General features: G+C 49.0%; 1 protein-coding gene across 2 annotated transcripts in view; it reads right to left on the bottom strand.

Moving 5' to 3' along the window:
* Window positions 1–18,603, bottom strand: part of LRP5 (LDL receptor related protein 5) — a 152,543-nt gene that overhangs the window by 54,355 nt on the left and 79,585 nt on the right. For both annotated transcript variants that reach the window (XM_078148553.1, XM_020968128.2), the window contains exons 6-7: window positions 3,902–4,298; window positions 1,991–2,162 (exon numbers count right to left, since the gene is read on the bottom strand). In XM_078148553.1, coding sequence (XP_078004679.1) covers window positions 1,991–2,162; window positions 3,902–4,298 — 569 coding nt within the window. The remainder of the gene's footprint in view (window positions 1–1,990; window positions 2,163–3,901; window positions 4,299–18,603) is intronic.

The following is an 18,603-nucleotide window of genomic DNA, read 5'->3' as shown; positions in this document are numbered from 1 at the left end:
ATAATATGAAGAAATAGCTAATGTTTACATAGAGCGTACTGTATTATCATCTCATTTGATCTTTATAAGAACCATGAGAGGTAGCTGCTGTTAGTATCCCCATTTTACAGATGAGGAAACTGAGGCAGACAGAGGTAAAGTGACTTGCCCAGGATCATACAGCTAGAAAGGTCTAAGTCTGGATTTGAACTCAGGTCTTCCTGACTCCAGACCCAGTGCTTTCTATCCACTGCGTGATCCAGCTGCCCCATAGGTACGAGGAGTGGGTGTTATGCTCAACAAATTTCACTTATAAAGCTCTTATTTCTAAGGGATTTCTTTGTACACACACACACACATGTACACACACAGACACACACATACATGTAGACACACACAGACACACACATACATATGGAACTGAGTCATATTTAATCAAAGTAAGAGCTATGCCCCAGTTGGCCAAAGGACAGGAACTAGAAGTTTTCAGAGGGAAAAATCCAAGCTACCAATAGCCTTAGAAAAATGTTTTACATCATTAATAACTGGAGAAATGCACATTAAAGCAACATAAAAGTTGTTTCTAATCCATCAAATTGGCAAAGCTGACAAAAAAGGAAAATGACAAAGTTTTTAAAATTTTTTTTTTTAGGCAATTGGAGTTAAGTGACTTGCCCAGGGTCACACAGCTAGTAAAAGTCAAGTGTTTGGTCTGAGGCCAGATTTGATCTCGGGTCCTCCTGACTTCAGGGCTGGTGCTCTATCCACTGCGCCACCTAGCTGCCCCAAAAATGACAAATGTTGGAGAGGATGTGGGACACCAGGTACACTAATGTGCTGCTGGTGGAGATGTGAACTGTTCTGACCATTCCCGCAGAACAATTTAAAACTAAACTTCAAGAGCTATTAAATCGTGTATAACCATTGACTCAGCAATACAACTACTATGGTTACACCGCCAAAAAGATCAGAGAAAGAGGAAAGGGGCCCATCTGTATAAAGATACTGTAGAAGCTCTTTCCATGGAGGCAAAGAACTGGAAACTGAGGTGATGCCCATCAATTAGGGAATGGCTGAATGAATGACTGTGATGGAATACTAAGGCGCCATACGAAATGATGAAAGGAATGACTTCGGAAAAACCTGGGAAGACTCATCTGAACTGATGCAAAGCGAAGTCAGCAGAACCAGGAGAACATCGTATACAGTAAGAGCGACATTGTAACAATCATCAACTGTGAAAGACAGAGCTACTCTGAATCCACCCAATGACCCACCACAATTCCAAGAGACGCATGATGAAACAGGCTGCCCACCTAAGAAAACACACACACACACACACACACACACACACACACACACACACACACATAGGTATATGTGTACATGTGTGTGTGTCTGTGTCTGTGTGTGTGATGTATATGTGTATATAGGTTGTGCATGTGTGTATGTATGCGTATACATGTATGTATGTGTTTGTGTCTTGTGTGAGTGTGTCTGTGGTGTATGTATGGGGTATGTGTGTGTATGTGTATACATGTGTGTGTGTGAGTGTGTCTGTGGTGTATGTATGGGGTGTGTGTGTATGTGTGCATGTGTATACATATATGTGTGTGTGAGTGTGTCTGTGGTATATATATGGGGTGTGTGTGTGTATGTGTATACAGATACATGTGTGTGTGTCTGTGTTGGTGTATATGTGTATATAGGTGTGTGTATGTGTGCATGTGTGCATATACATGTATGTCTGTGTCTGTGTGTGAGTGTATCTGTGGTGTATGTATGGGGTGTGTGTGTGTGTGTGTGTGTGTGTACAGACAGGGCTAATGTGGGAATCTGCTTTGCTTGACCATGCATATTTGTAAAAGGTTCTGCTTTTCTTATGTCTCAGTGGGTGAGAGAAAAGTGAGAGAAATCATCACTGAACATAAAATAAAACTGATTTTTACAAAACAACAGTTGATTAACTGATCCATCTTCCCCCTCTAATCCACACTGAGGAGTGACTCACCTCAATCTTGTCCGTCTTGGCATCTCCCCAGTAAAGTTTGCCCTCCTGGAGGTCTAGTGCCAAGCCATTGGGCCACCCAAGAGATGTGTTCACCAAGACTCTTCTGGCCTGTCCATCCAGATGGGCGCATTCAATTTTGGGGTTTTCACCCCAGTCTGTCCAATACATATAGCTGAAAAAGAATCCCACAATACACACTTCCATCAACTCAGCAAAACTCACTCCATTTTAAGCCTGGCAACAACTCCTCAAGATGGATGCTGCAGGTTGTTTTATTCCCATTTTACAGATGGGAAAACTGAGGCTCGGTGAGGCGACTATCCATCATCACACAGCCAGTGCACATCAGAGGTGAGGTTCTTGACATTAAGTCCACCATTCTACCCACTGCCCCATGCTGCTGCTGGATGAGCCCAGGACCCCAGATGGAGAGTCCAAAGGGACCTTGCGGGATGGGAAGAACAACTCTTCCTTTTACAGAGAAGGAAACCGATGCTCAGGGAAATAAGCCAACTTGCCCAAGGCCACATAGCTAGTGAGTGTCCAAGGCAGGATTTGAACCTTGTCCCAGGCTCCACTGCACCCAAAGCTTTATGAAGCGCTTTCTTCCCAACGCCAGCTGTGAGGTAAGAATTATTCTCATTTTAAAAGTGAGAAGGGGGCAGCTAGGTGGCGCAGTGGACAGAGCACCAGCCCCGGAGTCAGGAGGACCTGAGTTCAAATCTGGCCTCAGACACATAACACTCACTAGCTGTGTGACCCTGGGCAAGTCACTTAACCCCAAATGCCTCACCAAAAAAAAAAAAAAGTGAGAAGACTGAGTTTACAGAGGTGATCCGCCCAAGGTCACATACAGCTAGTAAGTGGTCAAAGTCAAGACTCATACCCAGGTCCCAACCACAAATCGTTGCTTTTGCCACTGAAAATGAGTCATGCCCTGCTCTGAGCAGACTGGGACAGGGACAGCAATAGTTCTGGAAGCCAAGCCTGGGGAGGGGATGAGCTCCCCAGCCCTCCATGGTAGCCAAGCTTCTCTCTGAGCTCTGCCCAGCACTGAGGGGCTGAATGCTGTGAGAGGCAGCCCCGCTTTCACTCAACAGGAAGCTCTGGCCGTGTTTGTATCCGGCCTCCAGCCTCCATCTTCCCTCCCCACAATATTGCTCCAGACATTTAACTGCTGTGCTTGCCCTCCAAGCCAGGGCTTAGTGATGCCTTCCCTCGTGAGGAGAAACAGAGGCATGGCCCTGGTCTCCCCTCAGAGTGTCGTGGAAAGAGGCTCTGGGAGGGGGAGGCAGTGTGGGGCAGTGGAAAGTCCATGGAAGCCAGAATCTGAGAAGCTGGCTCTGCCACGTACGACAACCCGACTCCCTGTGCGTCCTTCATCTGGATGGGCCTCAGTTTCCTTTTCTGTGAAATGGGGGGGGAGTAAGACTCGATGGCCTCTAACTCTATGTAACCTTGGGCAAGTCATTCCAACTCCCCAAGCCTCAGTTTCCCCATCTGTAAGGTGACTAAGTGGTCCCCAAGGCCCCATCTAGCTCTCCAGCTAGGATTCCACAGTCACCAGGAGGCTTAGTGTCAGAAGAGCTGAGTGGGCACTAAACTGTGGATTGCTATGGGAAGTCAGCCTGGTGTCTTGGGAAAAGGGCTGAATTTGCAGTCAGGAGAGACCTGGGTTCAAATCCTGCTTGGAACACAAACTCCAAGAGTATGGAGAAGTCGCTTCCCTCCTTGGGGCCTTGGTTTCCCCACTTGTACGGCAGGGATGACACCACCTCCCGGGGCGAGGTAAATCTCAGTCCCACCTTGCAGCGCCAGGGCAGCGGCTTGTCATGCCGCTGTGCCCCTCTCCTGCCCCTGCGCCCCACCCCCACGCCCTCACCCCCTCCAAGCACGGGAGCCCTGACTCACCCCATCACCGGGTTCAGAACGATGGCCCGCGGCTCATCCAGGTTCTCAGAGATCAGAATTTTCCTTGAGGTCCCGTTCAGCCGCGTCACCTCGATGCGGTCCGTGCCCGTGTCGGTCCAGTAGAGGTTCCTGGCCACCCAGTCCACGGCGATGCCATCCGGGTCATTGATCTCTGTGTTGACCAAGGTCTGGGCCCCAGAGCCATCCAGGTAGGCCCGGCGGATGGCCCTCACGTCATCGTCCGTCCAGTAGACATAGCGCTCCACGGGGTCGTAGTCGATGGCGATGGCGTGTCTGATGTCGTCGATCTGCAGAATGATGTCCGTGAAGTCCGGCATGTCCAGGGAGATCCGGCGCAAATCCGTCCGCCGGGCGAGCAGCAGGACCTCCTCGGCACCTGGGAGGACGTTCAGTCAGTCAGCACACCAAGCACTGATTAGGCTCCTGTCATATGCAAGGCAGCAGGAGTACACAGATAGAAATGAAGAAGCCCTGCCCCAGGAAGCTCCCATTCTACTGCATGGGAAGGCGGTCTGGAGGCAACATGCTCCCCACAACCCCCCTCTTTCATTTACTCCCAGCGGGATCTTGAGGAAATCCCTTTGCTGTGCTGGGACTCAGTTTCCCCACCTGTAATATCTGACTACAACAGCCTAGAAGGCCCTTCCCGCTCTAAGCCTGTGACCCCATGAAAGGGATTAGTTTAACAGGTTATCAGCCAGTTAATACAAATGGTGAGAGATTCCCTGGAAGCATGGAGGTAGGTGTCATTCAGTCATTTCAGTCACGTCTGGCTCTTTGTGGCCCCATCTGGGGTTCTCCTGGCAAAGATACTAGAGTGGTTTGCATTTCCTTCTCCAGCTCATTTTACAGATGAGGAAACTGAGGCAAACAGAGTGAAATGACTTGCCCAGGGTCACAGAGCTAGGAAGTGTCTGAGGCCACATTCAAACTCAGGTCTTCCTGACTCCAGGCCTGATGCTCTATCCAATGCACCATCTAGCTGCCCCACACAGTAGTAAGGGTGGTCTACACTGCAGGGCTGGCTGATGCTGGGGTGTGGAGGCAATACTTGGAGCTAGGCTAGAGCAGGTACACAGATGACCTAAGTTCAAAAGATCAGAGATACAAAGCTGGAAGGGGCCCAACTCCTCCATTTTAGAGAAGAGGAAACTGAGACACATCTACTGACTTGCTAGGTGCCAAGGGACCAGAGATGCATATTGTGGTCCTCCTCTTGACTAGCTGGCAATTTAGTTTAGAAGATGATAAAAGCAAGGAGATAATTAACAGGTAACCAAGGGCTAAATTACTCACATCAGAGAATGGGTGACCTCACAGCTGGAGAAAACCTCAGGAACCTCACAGTTAGTGGCAGCCTCTGACTTAGGGTCCATCCCTCAGTGGTTTCTATCACTGGGTCCACCACTACTGTGGGGAAGAAGATCCTGTGTTCCAGGTATCTCCTGCATTTGCAGGACCAGATTATATGTTTGGAGGAGTAGACCTGCGATAATTCCTTAGATAGTTCCCTGGGGCACTAGAGGTTAAGTAACCTGGCAAAGGTAAGGCAGCGGCAAGAGCAGAACCCAGGTTTTTGTGAAGCTGCGGCCAGCTCTTGAATCTACAACACACCACAGGGTCTCACGCTCTACCTTGATGGTGTTAAAGGAAGGCAGACAGGACAGACCCCAGGAAGCACAGCCCCTGGTAATGTGTTGGAGGAGTCCAGGGCAGAGGCTATAAAGAGGGCTCTGCAGGCAGGGAAAGAAAAGTCCTGCTGAGCAAAGACTCATCCACAGAGAAGAGAACCCAGCTCCCGAGCTTGCACCCCTCCACCCGGCTCCTACAGGAAAAGAACCTTCTCTCTCTTCATGGACAAATAGATTCAGAGGGTGACATCTCGGGGAAGTGAAAAGGCAGGAAGGTTTTCCCACCCCATAAATGGGAGCAAGTAAACAGCAACTTCGTTCCTCCCCCCCCCAGCCAGGTGCTTAACCACCTCACACAAGTTCTGCTTACTAAAAAATTCGGACACATGCGCTCATTTCCCAGGGACAGAAGATCCGGGTTTGATTTCTGACTATGCCACTTGCTGCCGTGCGATCCTGCTCCTCTCTGGTCCTCAGTTTCCCCAATATGTAAAATGGAGGAGTCAAACTTGATGGCCCTTGGAGGTTCCTCCCACAGCATCCCCCAGCCACAACATCAGAGGCTTAGAGCTAGAGGCAAATGGAGGCCACAGAGCCATTTTATAAATGAGGAAACTAAGGCACACAGTCTCTTGTCCAGTGCTTTGCACCGAATAGAGGTTCAATAAATGTTCACTGAATAAATGAGCCATTACTAACAGTCATTGCTTGTGGTCTGCCCTGGGGGCCTCCAAGCCCCCCCTCCCTGCCAAGAGCAGCTTTGCTCCCGGCCCGCTCACCCCCTCCTAGCTCCTGGTTTGAAGCTGGTGTCAGAGTCAGCCCTAGAGAGGTGTGTGAGGACAGAACCAGTCCTCTGTGGTCCTGGGGATGCCGGCTCACCTCTGCTTCCCTGACCCTGGCCAACAGCAGCTGGAGATGCCAGGGGTGCGTGCACTTCAGGACCTCACCCAGGGGAGTGAGGGCGGATTTCCCAGGCACTTGGGCAGCGGGCCACCTTCTTCTGGGCTGACCCAGAGGAAAATGGCGTCCTCCGCCTTCCCTCCTCCCTTCGCCACTCACTGACAATAACAAGTCACTGAGATATTACCAGACCCTCGTGACACAGACTGCCTCCACTGTCTGCCACCTCACAGACCATCTGATCCACCCCTTCACTTTGTAACAGGAGCCCAGAGAGGAGAAGAGCCACTCAGGGCCTTCACGGCAGAGCTAGGATTTGAAACCAAGTTTCTCCCGAGCTAACATTCTGTCCATGTTTGCAGGAGAAGGCGAGGACCAGACAGAGCAAGGAAGGCTCTTAGAAGAAAAGCTGGGTTTGTAGTGGACGCAGGGCCAGCGTGGAGCCAGTCAGCCCTGCTTCTGACACAGGCTAGGTGTGTGATTAGGGACAAGCCACAATCTAAAACGATAAAGGTGCCCAGAGGGATTTCTCTGGGACAATGGAGGAAAAGTCTGACCAGAAATCCCCATAGAGATAAACTTACAAGCCTGGACCATGCACAAATACACACCCTCTGTCAGTCAATCAGTAAACATTTATTAAGTGGCCGCCAGGTATTGGGCACTCTGCTAAGCACCGAAGATACAAAGAAAGGTAAGAGACAGTCCTGCCCTCAGAGAGCTCACAGCCTAACGGGGGAGACAACGTGAAAAGCGCTCTGCACAAACAAGCCACAGACAGGAGAGATTAGACGATCCCGGGGGAAGGCACTGGCGTCTGCCGTGTTACCTGGGGTGTAAGCACGGAAAAAGAAAAGGACACGGAGTCAGGGAGACCAGGTCTACAATGCCGCCTCCAGCACTTACTGCCTGGGCAACCGACCACCAGCTAAGCACCCAACCTCACCCCGCTTTGGTTTCCTCAAAAACAGGGGTGAGAGCAGGCTAGAAACTGGGAGGGTTTGCGGAGAGCTGCCAACAAGGCCAGGTCGGGCTGGGTCTGCAAAGTGCTTTGAAAGCCTCAGCTTCAGAGGAAGCCCAGTGATTGCGACTGCTCTTTGAAGCCATGAAGCTGCCATTATTGATATCCCCTTCATCAGCAGAAGGGCTAAGAGCTCTTCCTGGGTCAGGGTCAAGCCAAGCTCTAGAACTCTGGCATACCTAGAGCCCCTTCCTCCTCCCCTCTTATGTGGGCTGTCTTCCCCCATGAGAACAGAATGTAAGCTCCCACAGGGCAAAGACTGTCTTGCTTGGGATTCATTGGCAGGGAGAATTTCCTGGTAATTTTGCTGTTCCCTTTTTCAGTTGCCTCCACCAACTCGGCCCCGTCTCTACAACATGGAGTCTTAGAAAGTTGTCCAGGATACAGAGAGGTTGGGTGACTTCCCTAAGGCCACACATCCAGCAGGACTTGAATCCAGGTCTTCACTTTAAGGCCAGCTCTCTCCCTTACGCCACCTGCCTCTTGGCACAGAGTGAACACTCAGTAGGTGCTTTTTTATTCACTAAGTCAATTATCACATCGACTTTCAAAAAAGCAAAGTATAGGCCAGTGACCTTGACTTCTATTCCTGGGAAAATTCTAGAATTAGTCAGATTATTAAGGAGAGGGTTGGTGCGAACCTAGAAAAGGAACGGCCAATCATGAAGAGCCAGCTAAGCTTTTTCCAGGACAGCTAAGCCTTAGGCTGAACTAATTTCATTCCCTTTTTTGACAGGGTTGCTAAGCCCCAAGACCAAAGGAATGCATGTGTACATATATATTACCTAAATGCTAGCAAAGCTTTGACTCAAGGTACCTCACGCTCCTCTTGTAAGGAAGATGGCTGCATATGGAGTGGATGAGAAAACAATTAGATGATGACCAGTCTCAGAGAGTGGTTGTTCATGGTTCAATGCCAGCTGAGAAGAGACCAGATGAAGTTTGCAGATGACACAAAGCTGGGGTGGGGGTCGGCAGACTTAACGCAGTGGACGACAGAGATCCAAAAAGAACTCCACAGTCTAGAGCATTGGGTTGATTCAATACGATAAAATTCAACAGGATAAACATAAAGTTTTACACTTGGGTTAAAAAAAAATCCACTTCCTATGTGCCAGATGAGAAAGGCGTCATTAGGCAGCAGCTTTTCTGGAAAAAATCTGGGCTTCTGGTCTCAAAACAAGTCAATCGGTGACATAGGATTGCTCAAAATACCCATATCATCTTGGCTGAGCTTCCAGGAAAAAGGAGGAGATGGTCCCTCTCTCTTACAGCCGAGGCAGACCTCCCCTGGAGGGCTGTGCTCGGCTTTGGGAGCCACTGTTTAAGAAGGAGGCTCATAGTTAGAAAAGCATCCAGAAAAGGGCAACCACCATGTTGAAGGGCCTTGACCCCATGTCAGATGAGACTTGGGTGAAGGAGCTGGGGAAGAAGGATATGAAAACTATCTTTGAGCAATTAAAGGGCCATCGAGTGGAAGAGGGAGCACTCTAGGTCTGCCTGGCCCCTCGACTGACCAGATTGGCCATCCTTTGATCCTCACACCAACCCTATAAGGGGGCCATTTCTTTTGGCCAAGTCCTGTGATTTCATGGAGGCTAGGAACTCCCATGGGTGGAAGTGGCAAAGAGGCAAATGTTGACTTGATACCAAGAAAAACCTTTTAAGAATGTTAAAATCATGATTCTGACATAACATGACATTCACATTCCTAAAAATCATTGGGCTATGCAAACTCACACAATTAAAAAATGGGCTTCAGGCATAACCCTCAAAAACCATCAGGGACACATTAAAAAAAGACAAGAATGATGGGCGGAGTCAAGATGGCAGAGTAAAAGCAGTTGACTTGCTTGAGCTCTCCCCCAAACCCCTTCAAGTACCTGTAAAAAATTACTCTAAACAAATTCTAGAGCAGCAGAACCCACAAAAAGACAGAGTGAAACAAATTTCTAGCCCAAGACAATGCTGATGTTTGATGGGAAAGGTCTATTGTGCGGGGCTGGGAGAGGAGTGCAGTTCAGCATGGGCCATGCAGGCAAAGATGGAGCCCCAGAGAACCTGGAGCAGGACTTGGGGGACTGAATCACTGGCAGCTGCGGTGGTTTCCAGACTTCTCAACCCACAAATGCCAAAGACAATTTAGAAGGTCAGTAGGAAAGCTCTATTGGACCACAGTGAGAGAGGAGCTCAGTCCAGCCCCAGTCCCAGGGTGGTGGCTGCTTTTGGGGCTCTTGGCCCACAGATGGAGTGGGGATCAAGTGGTTGATCAGAGGGGAATTGCAGGGATCTCTTTGCTGGTGCTGAGGCAGGATTCTCTTGCTTTCCTCATGCTTGCATCTAGGTCACAGTCCTGGGTGGTGGTCTTGGGGTGGGGAGGAACACTGGCATGGTGGAGCTTGTGGTGGCAGTGAAGAGAGAATCCTCACAGATTCAAGGCAAAAAAGAGTGCCTGTGGTCACTCACAGACCAGAGCACAGGCCAAGAAAGGAGTAAACACCTCTCCTCTGATCATAATACCTTACAAGAACTGAAAATTTACAGGTCCCTAGAAGTATCTCTGAAAACAGCCGCACAAAACCCTTGAAGCTTGGGACAGTACACCCTCCACACTGGAAGCAGAGCCCCACCCTAGCAAAGAGTTAAAAAGTCAAATAATTGGTTGAGAACATGAGCAAATAGCAGAAAAAACTCAGACTACAGAATCTTACTTTGGTGACAAAGAAAATCAAAACACACAACCAGAAGAAGACAATAAAGTCAAAGCTCCTACATTCAAAGCCTCCAAGGAAAATATGAGTTGGTCTCAGGCCATGGAAGAGCTCAAATAGGATTTTGAGAAGCCAGTAAGAGAACTAGAAGAAAAATTGGGAAGAGAAATGAGAGTGATGCAAGAAAATAATGAAAAATGAGTCAACAGCTTGCTAAAGGAGACCTAAAAAAATACTGAAGAAAATAACACCTTAAAAATAGTCTAACCCAAATGGCAAAAGAGGTCCAAAAAGCCAATGAGGAGAAGAATGCTTTAAAAAGCAGAATTGGCCATATGGAAAAGGAAGTCCAAAAGCTCACTGAAGGAAATAATTCCTTAAAAACTAGAATGGAATAAATGGAAGCTAATGACTCTATGAGAAATCATGACATTATTAAACAAAACCAAAAGAATGAAAAATTAGAAGACAATGTGAAATATCTCATTGGAAAAACAAACGACCTGGAAAACAGATCCAGGAGAGATAATTTAAAAATTAGTGGACTACCTGAAAACCATGATCAAAAAAAGAGCCTAGACATCATCTTTCAAGAAATTATCAAGGAAAATTGCTCTGATATTCTTGAACTAGATGGTAAAATAGAAATTGAAAGAATTCACTGATCCTGGAAGGAAAACTCCTAGGAATATTATAGCCAAATTCCAGAGTTCCCAGGTCAAGGTAAAAATATTGCAAGCAGACAGAAACAATTCAAGTATTGTGGAGTCATAATTAGGATAACACAAGATTTAGCACCTTCTACATTAAGGGATCAGAGGGCTTGGAATATGATATTCTGGAAGTCAAAGGAGCTAGGATTAAAACCAAGAATCACCTACCCGGCAAAACTGAATATAATCCTTCAGAGAAAAAAATTGACATTTAATGAGATAGAGGACTTTCAAGCAGTCTTGATGGGAAGACCAGAGCTGAATAAAAAATTTGATTTTCAAATACAAGACTTAAGAGAAGCATGAAAAAGTAAACAGGAAAGAGAAATCATAAGGAACTTATTAAAGTTGAACTGTTTACATTCCTACATGGAAAGATAATATTTGTAACTCATGAGACCTTTGTCAGTATTAGGGTAGTTGGAGGGAATATATATGTGTGTGTGTGTGTGTGTGTATGTGTGTGTATATATATACATATACATATATGTGTGTGTGTGTGTGTGTGTGTGTATATATATATATATATATGCATATATATATGTATATATATATATGTATATATATATATATATATATACACATATATACAGAGGGCACAGGGTGAGTTGAATATGAAGGGATGATATCTAAAAATAAAATTAAGGGGTGAGACAGGAATGTACTGGGAGAAGGAGAAAAGGAACAGTAGAATGGGGTAAATTATTTCACATAAAAGAGGCAAGAAAAAGCTTTTACAGTGGAGGGGAAGATGGGGGAGGTGAGAAAGAATGAGTGAATCTCACTCTCATCGCATTTGGCTTAAGGAGGGAATAAGATACACACTCAATTGGGTATGGAAAGCTATCTTACCCTCCAGGAAAACAGGAGAGAAGGGAATGAGAGAACAGGGGGATGATAGAGGGGAGGGCAGATTGGGGGAGGGAGTAATCAGAAGCAAACACTTTTGAGGAGGGACAGGGTCAAAGCAGAGAACAAAATAAGGGGGGGGCAGGATAGGATAGAGGGAAATATAGTTAGTATTTCACAACATAACCACTAAGGAAGTGTTTTGCATGACTACACATGCTTGCCTTCTCAATGAGGGTGGGTGGGGAGGGAGGAAGGGAGAGAATTTTGAATTCAAAGTTTTAAAAATGAAGGTTAAAAATTGCTTTCATTAAACTGGGAAATAAGATATACAGGCAATGGGGTATAGAAATCTATCTTACCCTACAGGAAAATAAGGGAGAAAGGGGATAAGAGAGGGGTTGGTGATATAAGGGAGGACAGACTGGGGAAAGGGGTATTCAGAATATCTGCCATTTTTGGGGTGGGGGCAGGAGAGAGATGGGGAAAAAACTGGAACTCAAAATACTGTGGAAGTGAATGTTGAAAACTAAAAATTAATTAATTTAAAATGTTAAAAAAGATAAGAACTTAATAAATAATAAATAAAATAAATAAAAAACAAAAACTGTTTTTCTGTGTTAAATGGTTAAGAAATATACAAATACCCCCTATAAATCATGGCTCTGTCCATGGCCTAGGGCTGCTATTTGGCCTGGTTCCTGGTTCCCCTGGAGCCCCAGGCTGGCAAACTCGACAGTTATGGCTGTGATTCCTGATTCACCATAGGGAGGACAGGAGTAACCCCAGGGACCTGGACCCCTCTGGACCAGTAGAATCACTATTCCCTCACAGCCACAGAGTATTTCCAACCACAACTGTACAAACGGAACCGTCTGGATCGGTAGTCTGAGACCCTGAGTTCCAGTCTGCACCCTGTCAGTGACAACTTGGGCAAACCACCAGGCGTCTCTGGGCCTCTGTTCTTCATCTACAAAATGAGAGGTCTCCAAAGACTCCTTCAGCTCTGTCTACCATCCTATGATACCATGAGCCCTGGAGAGCCAGAGGGGAATCTACCACTGAGGGGGGCACATAAAGTATTAATAGCATTACTGGAAGGGCCAGCCACAGAAAGTGGTTGTGGGGTGAATCTGTGGCTGTTGTTGTTTGTTCTTGCTTCTTGAAGAGGACCATGACGTCAGGGAGGTGATGCCATGACACGCAAGAGAGTTGGATTTAAGGGAGGGAGGGCTGTGCAAGGTCACCAGCCTCACTCTCTCCTCCTGAGCCATCTGGGTCCAGGGGTGAGATATGGATCAGGACAATCAAAGATAGCACCAGAAGGAATGGGTAGCAGGAAGGGAGGGAAGGAGGAAGGCAGCAGCCTTGAAGGATGCCCTAACCAGCACAACTATAGCGGAGCTGGGATGCTTCGGACTCTAAAGGAGAGGGTTAGGGCTGAGGGTTAGGGTTGGATCTCTGCCTCCATCTTCCAGAGCCAACCAGGGCTGAGCCAGTTGCATAGACTGGCTCTGCAGATCTCCTGACCCTAGCAGGGAATAGCCCCATGAGGGCAGAGTCCAGACAGGAACCAGGGCAGCCAGTGACGTTTGCCCTTCCTCTAGAATCATGGAGAGCCCCGTCTCTTCCAATTTCTTCACTCTCCAGGGACAAAAACTAAAGTCCAGAGAAGCTCCGGGGCTTGCCCTGGTCACATGGGGAGGTAGAGGCAGAGCTAGGGTTAGAACCTAGCTGTCTGACCTCCCAGGGGTTTCAGATCTAGTCAGAGAAAAGACAACAGCACTGGGACCTGGGTTTGAAGCCCACTCTCATACTTGGTAACTGTGTGGCCATCATGCAGGGGTCAGACTGGACAGCTCTCTTCCAATTCCAACTCTGATTTCCTGGAGAGATCTTCTAGCTCCTGAGCTGAAATGTAAATCACACTGAAGAACGTGATTCAATTAAAACAATCCCTGTGGCATGCCTGCTTCATCGTGGCCCAGCTATAGGGTGAGGGGCAGAACCAGGGGGTCCCACCGCAGAGCCAGAAGGCGCCACAGACAGGGTTTGATCCAACGCTCTCATTTTCTAGATGAGGAAACTGGGGCCCAGAGAAGGTTAAGTCATCTCCTTCATGTCACAAGGCAGTCGGGGAAGAGTCAGGATATGAACCCAGGTCCTGTGACCCCAAGTTCAGTGTTCATCAGCAGTCACTACAGGGAAGAAAGACTTGGTACCTGGGCTCAGTCTGCATGTACTTCCAGGCCATTCTGCCTCTGGAGAGGATATCTCATCCCCACCACCAAGGAAGGTATGCAGATGGAGGGGCAGACCCTCAGGTTTAGTGCCCTGCCCTGACCACCTGCGTGCCCTTGGGCAATCCCTTCCCCGCCCAGGACCCCAGCTCCCTCCTTTATCCCTGACGATAATTATCACAGCTCCCATTCCACAGCTTTGATCCTTACAACGACCCACAAGGGAACCATTTCTTTTGGTCCAGTCCTGTGAGTTCATGGAGACGGGAAACTTCCACGAGGGAGAATTCTATCTACCAATGAAGATTAGCAAGTCATTTTTAACTGATAGTTTTAGAAAGTTGTCCAGGGTGCTGAGAGGGGAAGGGTCTCATTCAGGGTCACACACAGTCAATAAGGGCAGAGCAGGGATTTGAACCTGGGAAGGAAGGAAGGAAGGAAGGAAGGAAGGAAGGAAGGAAGGAAGGAAGGAAGGAAGGAAGGAAGAAAGGAAGGAAGGAAGGAAGGAAGGAGGGAGGGAGGGGGAAGGAAAGAAGGAAAGGAGGGAGGGAGTAAGTGGACTTCCAGCAGACACTGAACTCTGAACCTCCAGACCACTTACAAGTAGCTCAAGAGTGCTGCTGCCCACTTACACTTCTAATGGATGGACTGCTGAGACTTGGATGTAATTAACAAACGTTGATGCCGGGCTCACTCTGGGCAGAGTCCTGTGACAAGACTGGGGATTTCTGAGCCTGCCACAGTGGGGGGACATAAGATGGAAAGCAAGCCAAGCCCAAAAGAAGGGGAGCAGGCCAGGGGGCAGGGAAGGGGGCCCGCCCTACCCTCAGGGAGCTTACCTCCTCCCAGCCTTGAGCACATTCTCTAAGAGACAAGCAACGGCCCTGGGGGTGGGGAGGCTGAAAGTCTGGGTGGGATGACTGATGTCCCAAACTCTCTCCCTCAAGCCCCTCGGGCTCACACTCAGGCCCCAGGGGAGGAGCTGGGAGACTGGCTGGAAAAGGGTCTGGGATGCAGGGGCCTTGGGTGACAGCAAAGTTTCTTCCCACATTTGAACAGGGCACCGAGCTCAGTCAGAGCCTCGTATAAAGAGCCGGGCAGTAATCTGTTTAGAAGCGAAGGTTTGGCCAGCACTTCCCTTCCCCAGCTGCTTAAACAAACAAGCCTCCCAAACCACTAAAGCCAAAATGAAAGCTTGCCCTCCCTGGGGCCTCCACCTGGACTACAGCTCTCCCCGCCTCCCTTTCTCACCTGAGTCTGAGCCAAGCCAGGAGCAGGGATTTGGGAAGGGCCTGCGCTGGGCACGGCACTGTCTGAGGCCCAAGGCGTAGCCCCTGCCCTCCTCTGCACTGTCCAGGCCTTTCCACTCACAGAATCTGGCCTCAACTAGCTAGAGGCAATAACAGCTAAGGTCTTCATAGCTCCTACTGTGCGCCAGGCTCTTTACAAATGAACCTAGGAAGGAAGGAAGGAAGGATCCTTCGATCCTCACAACAGCCTTGGGAGGCAGGTTCTGTTATTATCCCCATTTTACAGATGAGGCAGCTGATACAGAGAGATGTTAAGTAACTTGCCTGGGGACACACAACTAGTGAGCCTCCAAACTGAGGTCTTCCTGACTCCAGGTCCAGCATTCTATCTGTTCTCCCTCCCCACCAAGCTACTCATCAGTAAACAAATGACCCTTCAAACATTTATTAAGCACTTACCGTATACAAAGCACTGAGCTAAGAAACCGGGATGCACACAAAATTAAAAAACATTTCCTGTCCTCGAGGAGCTTACCTCATGGGAGTATAGAGCAAAGACTGTTCTCTTAGACTTAGTTAGAGGACCTGAGCTCAGTACAACTTGGGTGACCTTGGGCAAGTCACTTAACCCTGTGGGCCTCAGTTTCCTCATCTGTAAAATACAGCAATTACCATGTCTAGAGCCGCCATCCTCAGGCAGACTTAAATTTCTACCCCGTCCATTTGTACTCGTACTCAGTGGAAAAAGTGAAAGCCCACATCTGAATGCCTGGGGCCCGCGCAGATTTTTTAGTTACATCTGCCAACATGTATTGGTTATAAACACTAATTTAATAAAAAGTCACATGAAAAAATACAGGAATTGGCCCAGCTGACCTCTTAGACTCCTTTGACTTCTAAGTCTATGGTCTTATTCCACCGAGGGAGGAGGAGGAGGGTAGAGCAGTAGCTACTTAGCTTCCAGACCTCCCCTGGAACTCAAGAGAGACTAGGGAATGTTGGCCCCGTGCAGGCGTCCTGTGACCCTGATCTCCAGGCCAGGCACAGGACAGAGGCACGTGGCTGAGGATCCGGAGAACGCCAGCCACCTGTGACATCTGCCACCTGGGTGACTTTGGACAGCCCTCTTAGACTGGAGATGCTTTATCACTGTGGTGGGTACTTGGGACCCAGGCCCCTGCCCTCCTGGAGCTTACGATCTAGTACGTGAAGGACGCCACACAGCCAGAGCAGGAAAGAGCCCCATCTGCACCCACAGGGGAAGATATGGCGTCAGAGCAGTTCACGATGTGCCCAAGGACACACAGGGCAAGGTGGGCAGGCTCAGTGCAGACTCGAGGGCCACAGATTTAGAGCTAAAAGGGTCATTTAGGCCCATCCCCTCATTCTGCAGAAGAGGAAAGAAAACAAGGTTTCCAGAGGACATGCCATCTCCCACCTCCCGGCTTTTGCCTAGGCATCGCCTTTGTTCTCTCTCTTCACCCTCACTTCCATGATCCCTAGCTCCCCTCGAGTCTCAGGCCCTTCTTGATGCCCTTTTCCATTCATTAATGTCCCTCCACCCTGAAATTAACTCATACTGATTTTATGCGTATTTTATATCTTCTTCTCTGCAAATATTTTTTTTCTTGATAGAATATAAGCTTCTCGAGGGCAGGAACTGTTCTTTTTGTCTTTGTATCCTCAGCCCCTAGTAGGCACACAGTAGGTGCTTACAAAGTGCTCGGTGACCAAGTCACACAGACAGTGAAGCTTAGGAGCCAGGAGTCAAGTCCAGCTCTGACTCTACATATCACTCCTGACAAATGGGCAGCATTTGCTGTTGACCTTCAAGGCTCACTTTTCACCTATGGGAAACCTCTCCTCAGCAAATTATCTTGTGTGCATGCTGAATTCCCTACCCACCCACCCAGCAGGATATAAACTCTCAGAGGGCAGGAAGCGTTTCCTCACTGTCACTTGGCGTAACACCTGACACATAGTAAGAACTTGAGAGACGCCCGCTGGTTTGGACCAGAATGCCAAGCCAGGTCTTCTGGCACCAAACCCAGTACTCTGCCTGATGGGGGAGGGCAGAGACGGCAATTGTGGGGAACAGGCATGTACACAAAGGAGGAACCTGGGAGGATGAGATGAGGGCAAAGAGGAGGTGTGGGTGGTGGACTTAAGAAAATGTCAGGAGGAAGAAGCCACCTAGCCTTCTCATCAGAGTAAAATCTCATTGAGTATTCTGATGGGCAAACGGTAAAGACCCGTTGTTGGGGGCCCCCACTCACCCACAGAGGCACCAGGGCCAGTCTGGCGTGGGGCAGACAAGAGGCCCCAGGCAATCACAACATGATGCTAGAGTGGAAGCCTCCCACACCTCTGGTTTTCCACATGAGCAGTCATCCAAGCCTGCCCTCCAGATGCTTCCTTTCCACTCCCAGCTTCCACGACACAAGGAATGACCCCTCCCCCTGCCCTTCTGCTCTCCTGGGAGGACTGACTGACACCTTCCAGGAAGGTCACAGCTGAAAGCATCCACTCTCTGCACCTGTTTTTCTAAATCTGAGGCCCTTTGGCACAGAAATGCGAGTGGGGGGGTTGGGTGGAGATGCGGGTTGAGCTCACAGCCCCCAGCATCTGTAACCCAAGTATCCTGAGAAATAAAACTGCCCACACAGAACACAGAACAGGAGCTCCTCCTCAGACCCCCGCCTCCTGGAGCCTCTGACAATAGAAGAACAGGAAAGAAGAGGAGCCCGGCTCAGGACGCCTCAGCCGCCCGGCCCACTGGGCCCATTCTTCCGTCACAGGCCCGCACGCATCTGACAAATAGATTGTGGCAGAGAAGTCACAGGACACGGCCCAGAAAGGGAATGCCCGGCTCCGAGCCCCCACTCCAGTTCTTCGGCCAGTCAGGAGTCATCCCCCACGTGGGACAATGTCTCCATTCATGTCCCCTGGCCCCTCCCCATCCTCCTGCTCCCCACCCCCACTTAACCAAACCAATCACCCCCTTTGTGGCTCTCAGACCCGGTCATCTCCCCCACCTCCCCAGCAAGCTGGAGGGACAGCCTGGAGGGCTGGAAGCCCCAGGGTCAGGAGGGTCACTTCCCTGCCTCTCCACCCACCCCAAACATGCTCAGGTCTGCCTACGGCCACCCTAGGTTTCTCTTCAACCACCCGCTAGCAGGTATTTGTAATGATTGGGATTTTCACCTCGTTTCCACCCCCAATCTGGGCTCCATCTGTGAGTTATTAGTATGGAAAGCTAGAAAACCCCTGTCCCAACAGAGATGAGCACCACAGGTAACCTACCTGGGGCTTTGAGCGGAAGGTGACCTGGGCAAGGTCACACAGCCAGCATGTGGTAGAGGCGGG

Source organism: Phascolarctos cinereus, unplaced genomic scaffold, assembly GCF_003287225.1.
Source record: "Phascolarctos cinereus isolate Bilbo 61053 unplaced genomic scaffold, phaCin_HiC Scaffold_9;HRSCAF=440, whole genome shotgun sequence".
Taxonomy (NCBI): Eukaryota; Metazoa; Chordata; class Mammalia; order Diprotodontia; family Phascolarctidae; genus Phascolarctos; species Phascolarctos cinereus.
The sequence above is the reverse complement of the archived record's forward strand: the minus strand, read 5'-3'. Positions and strand labels throughout refer to the sequence as shown.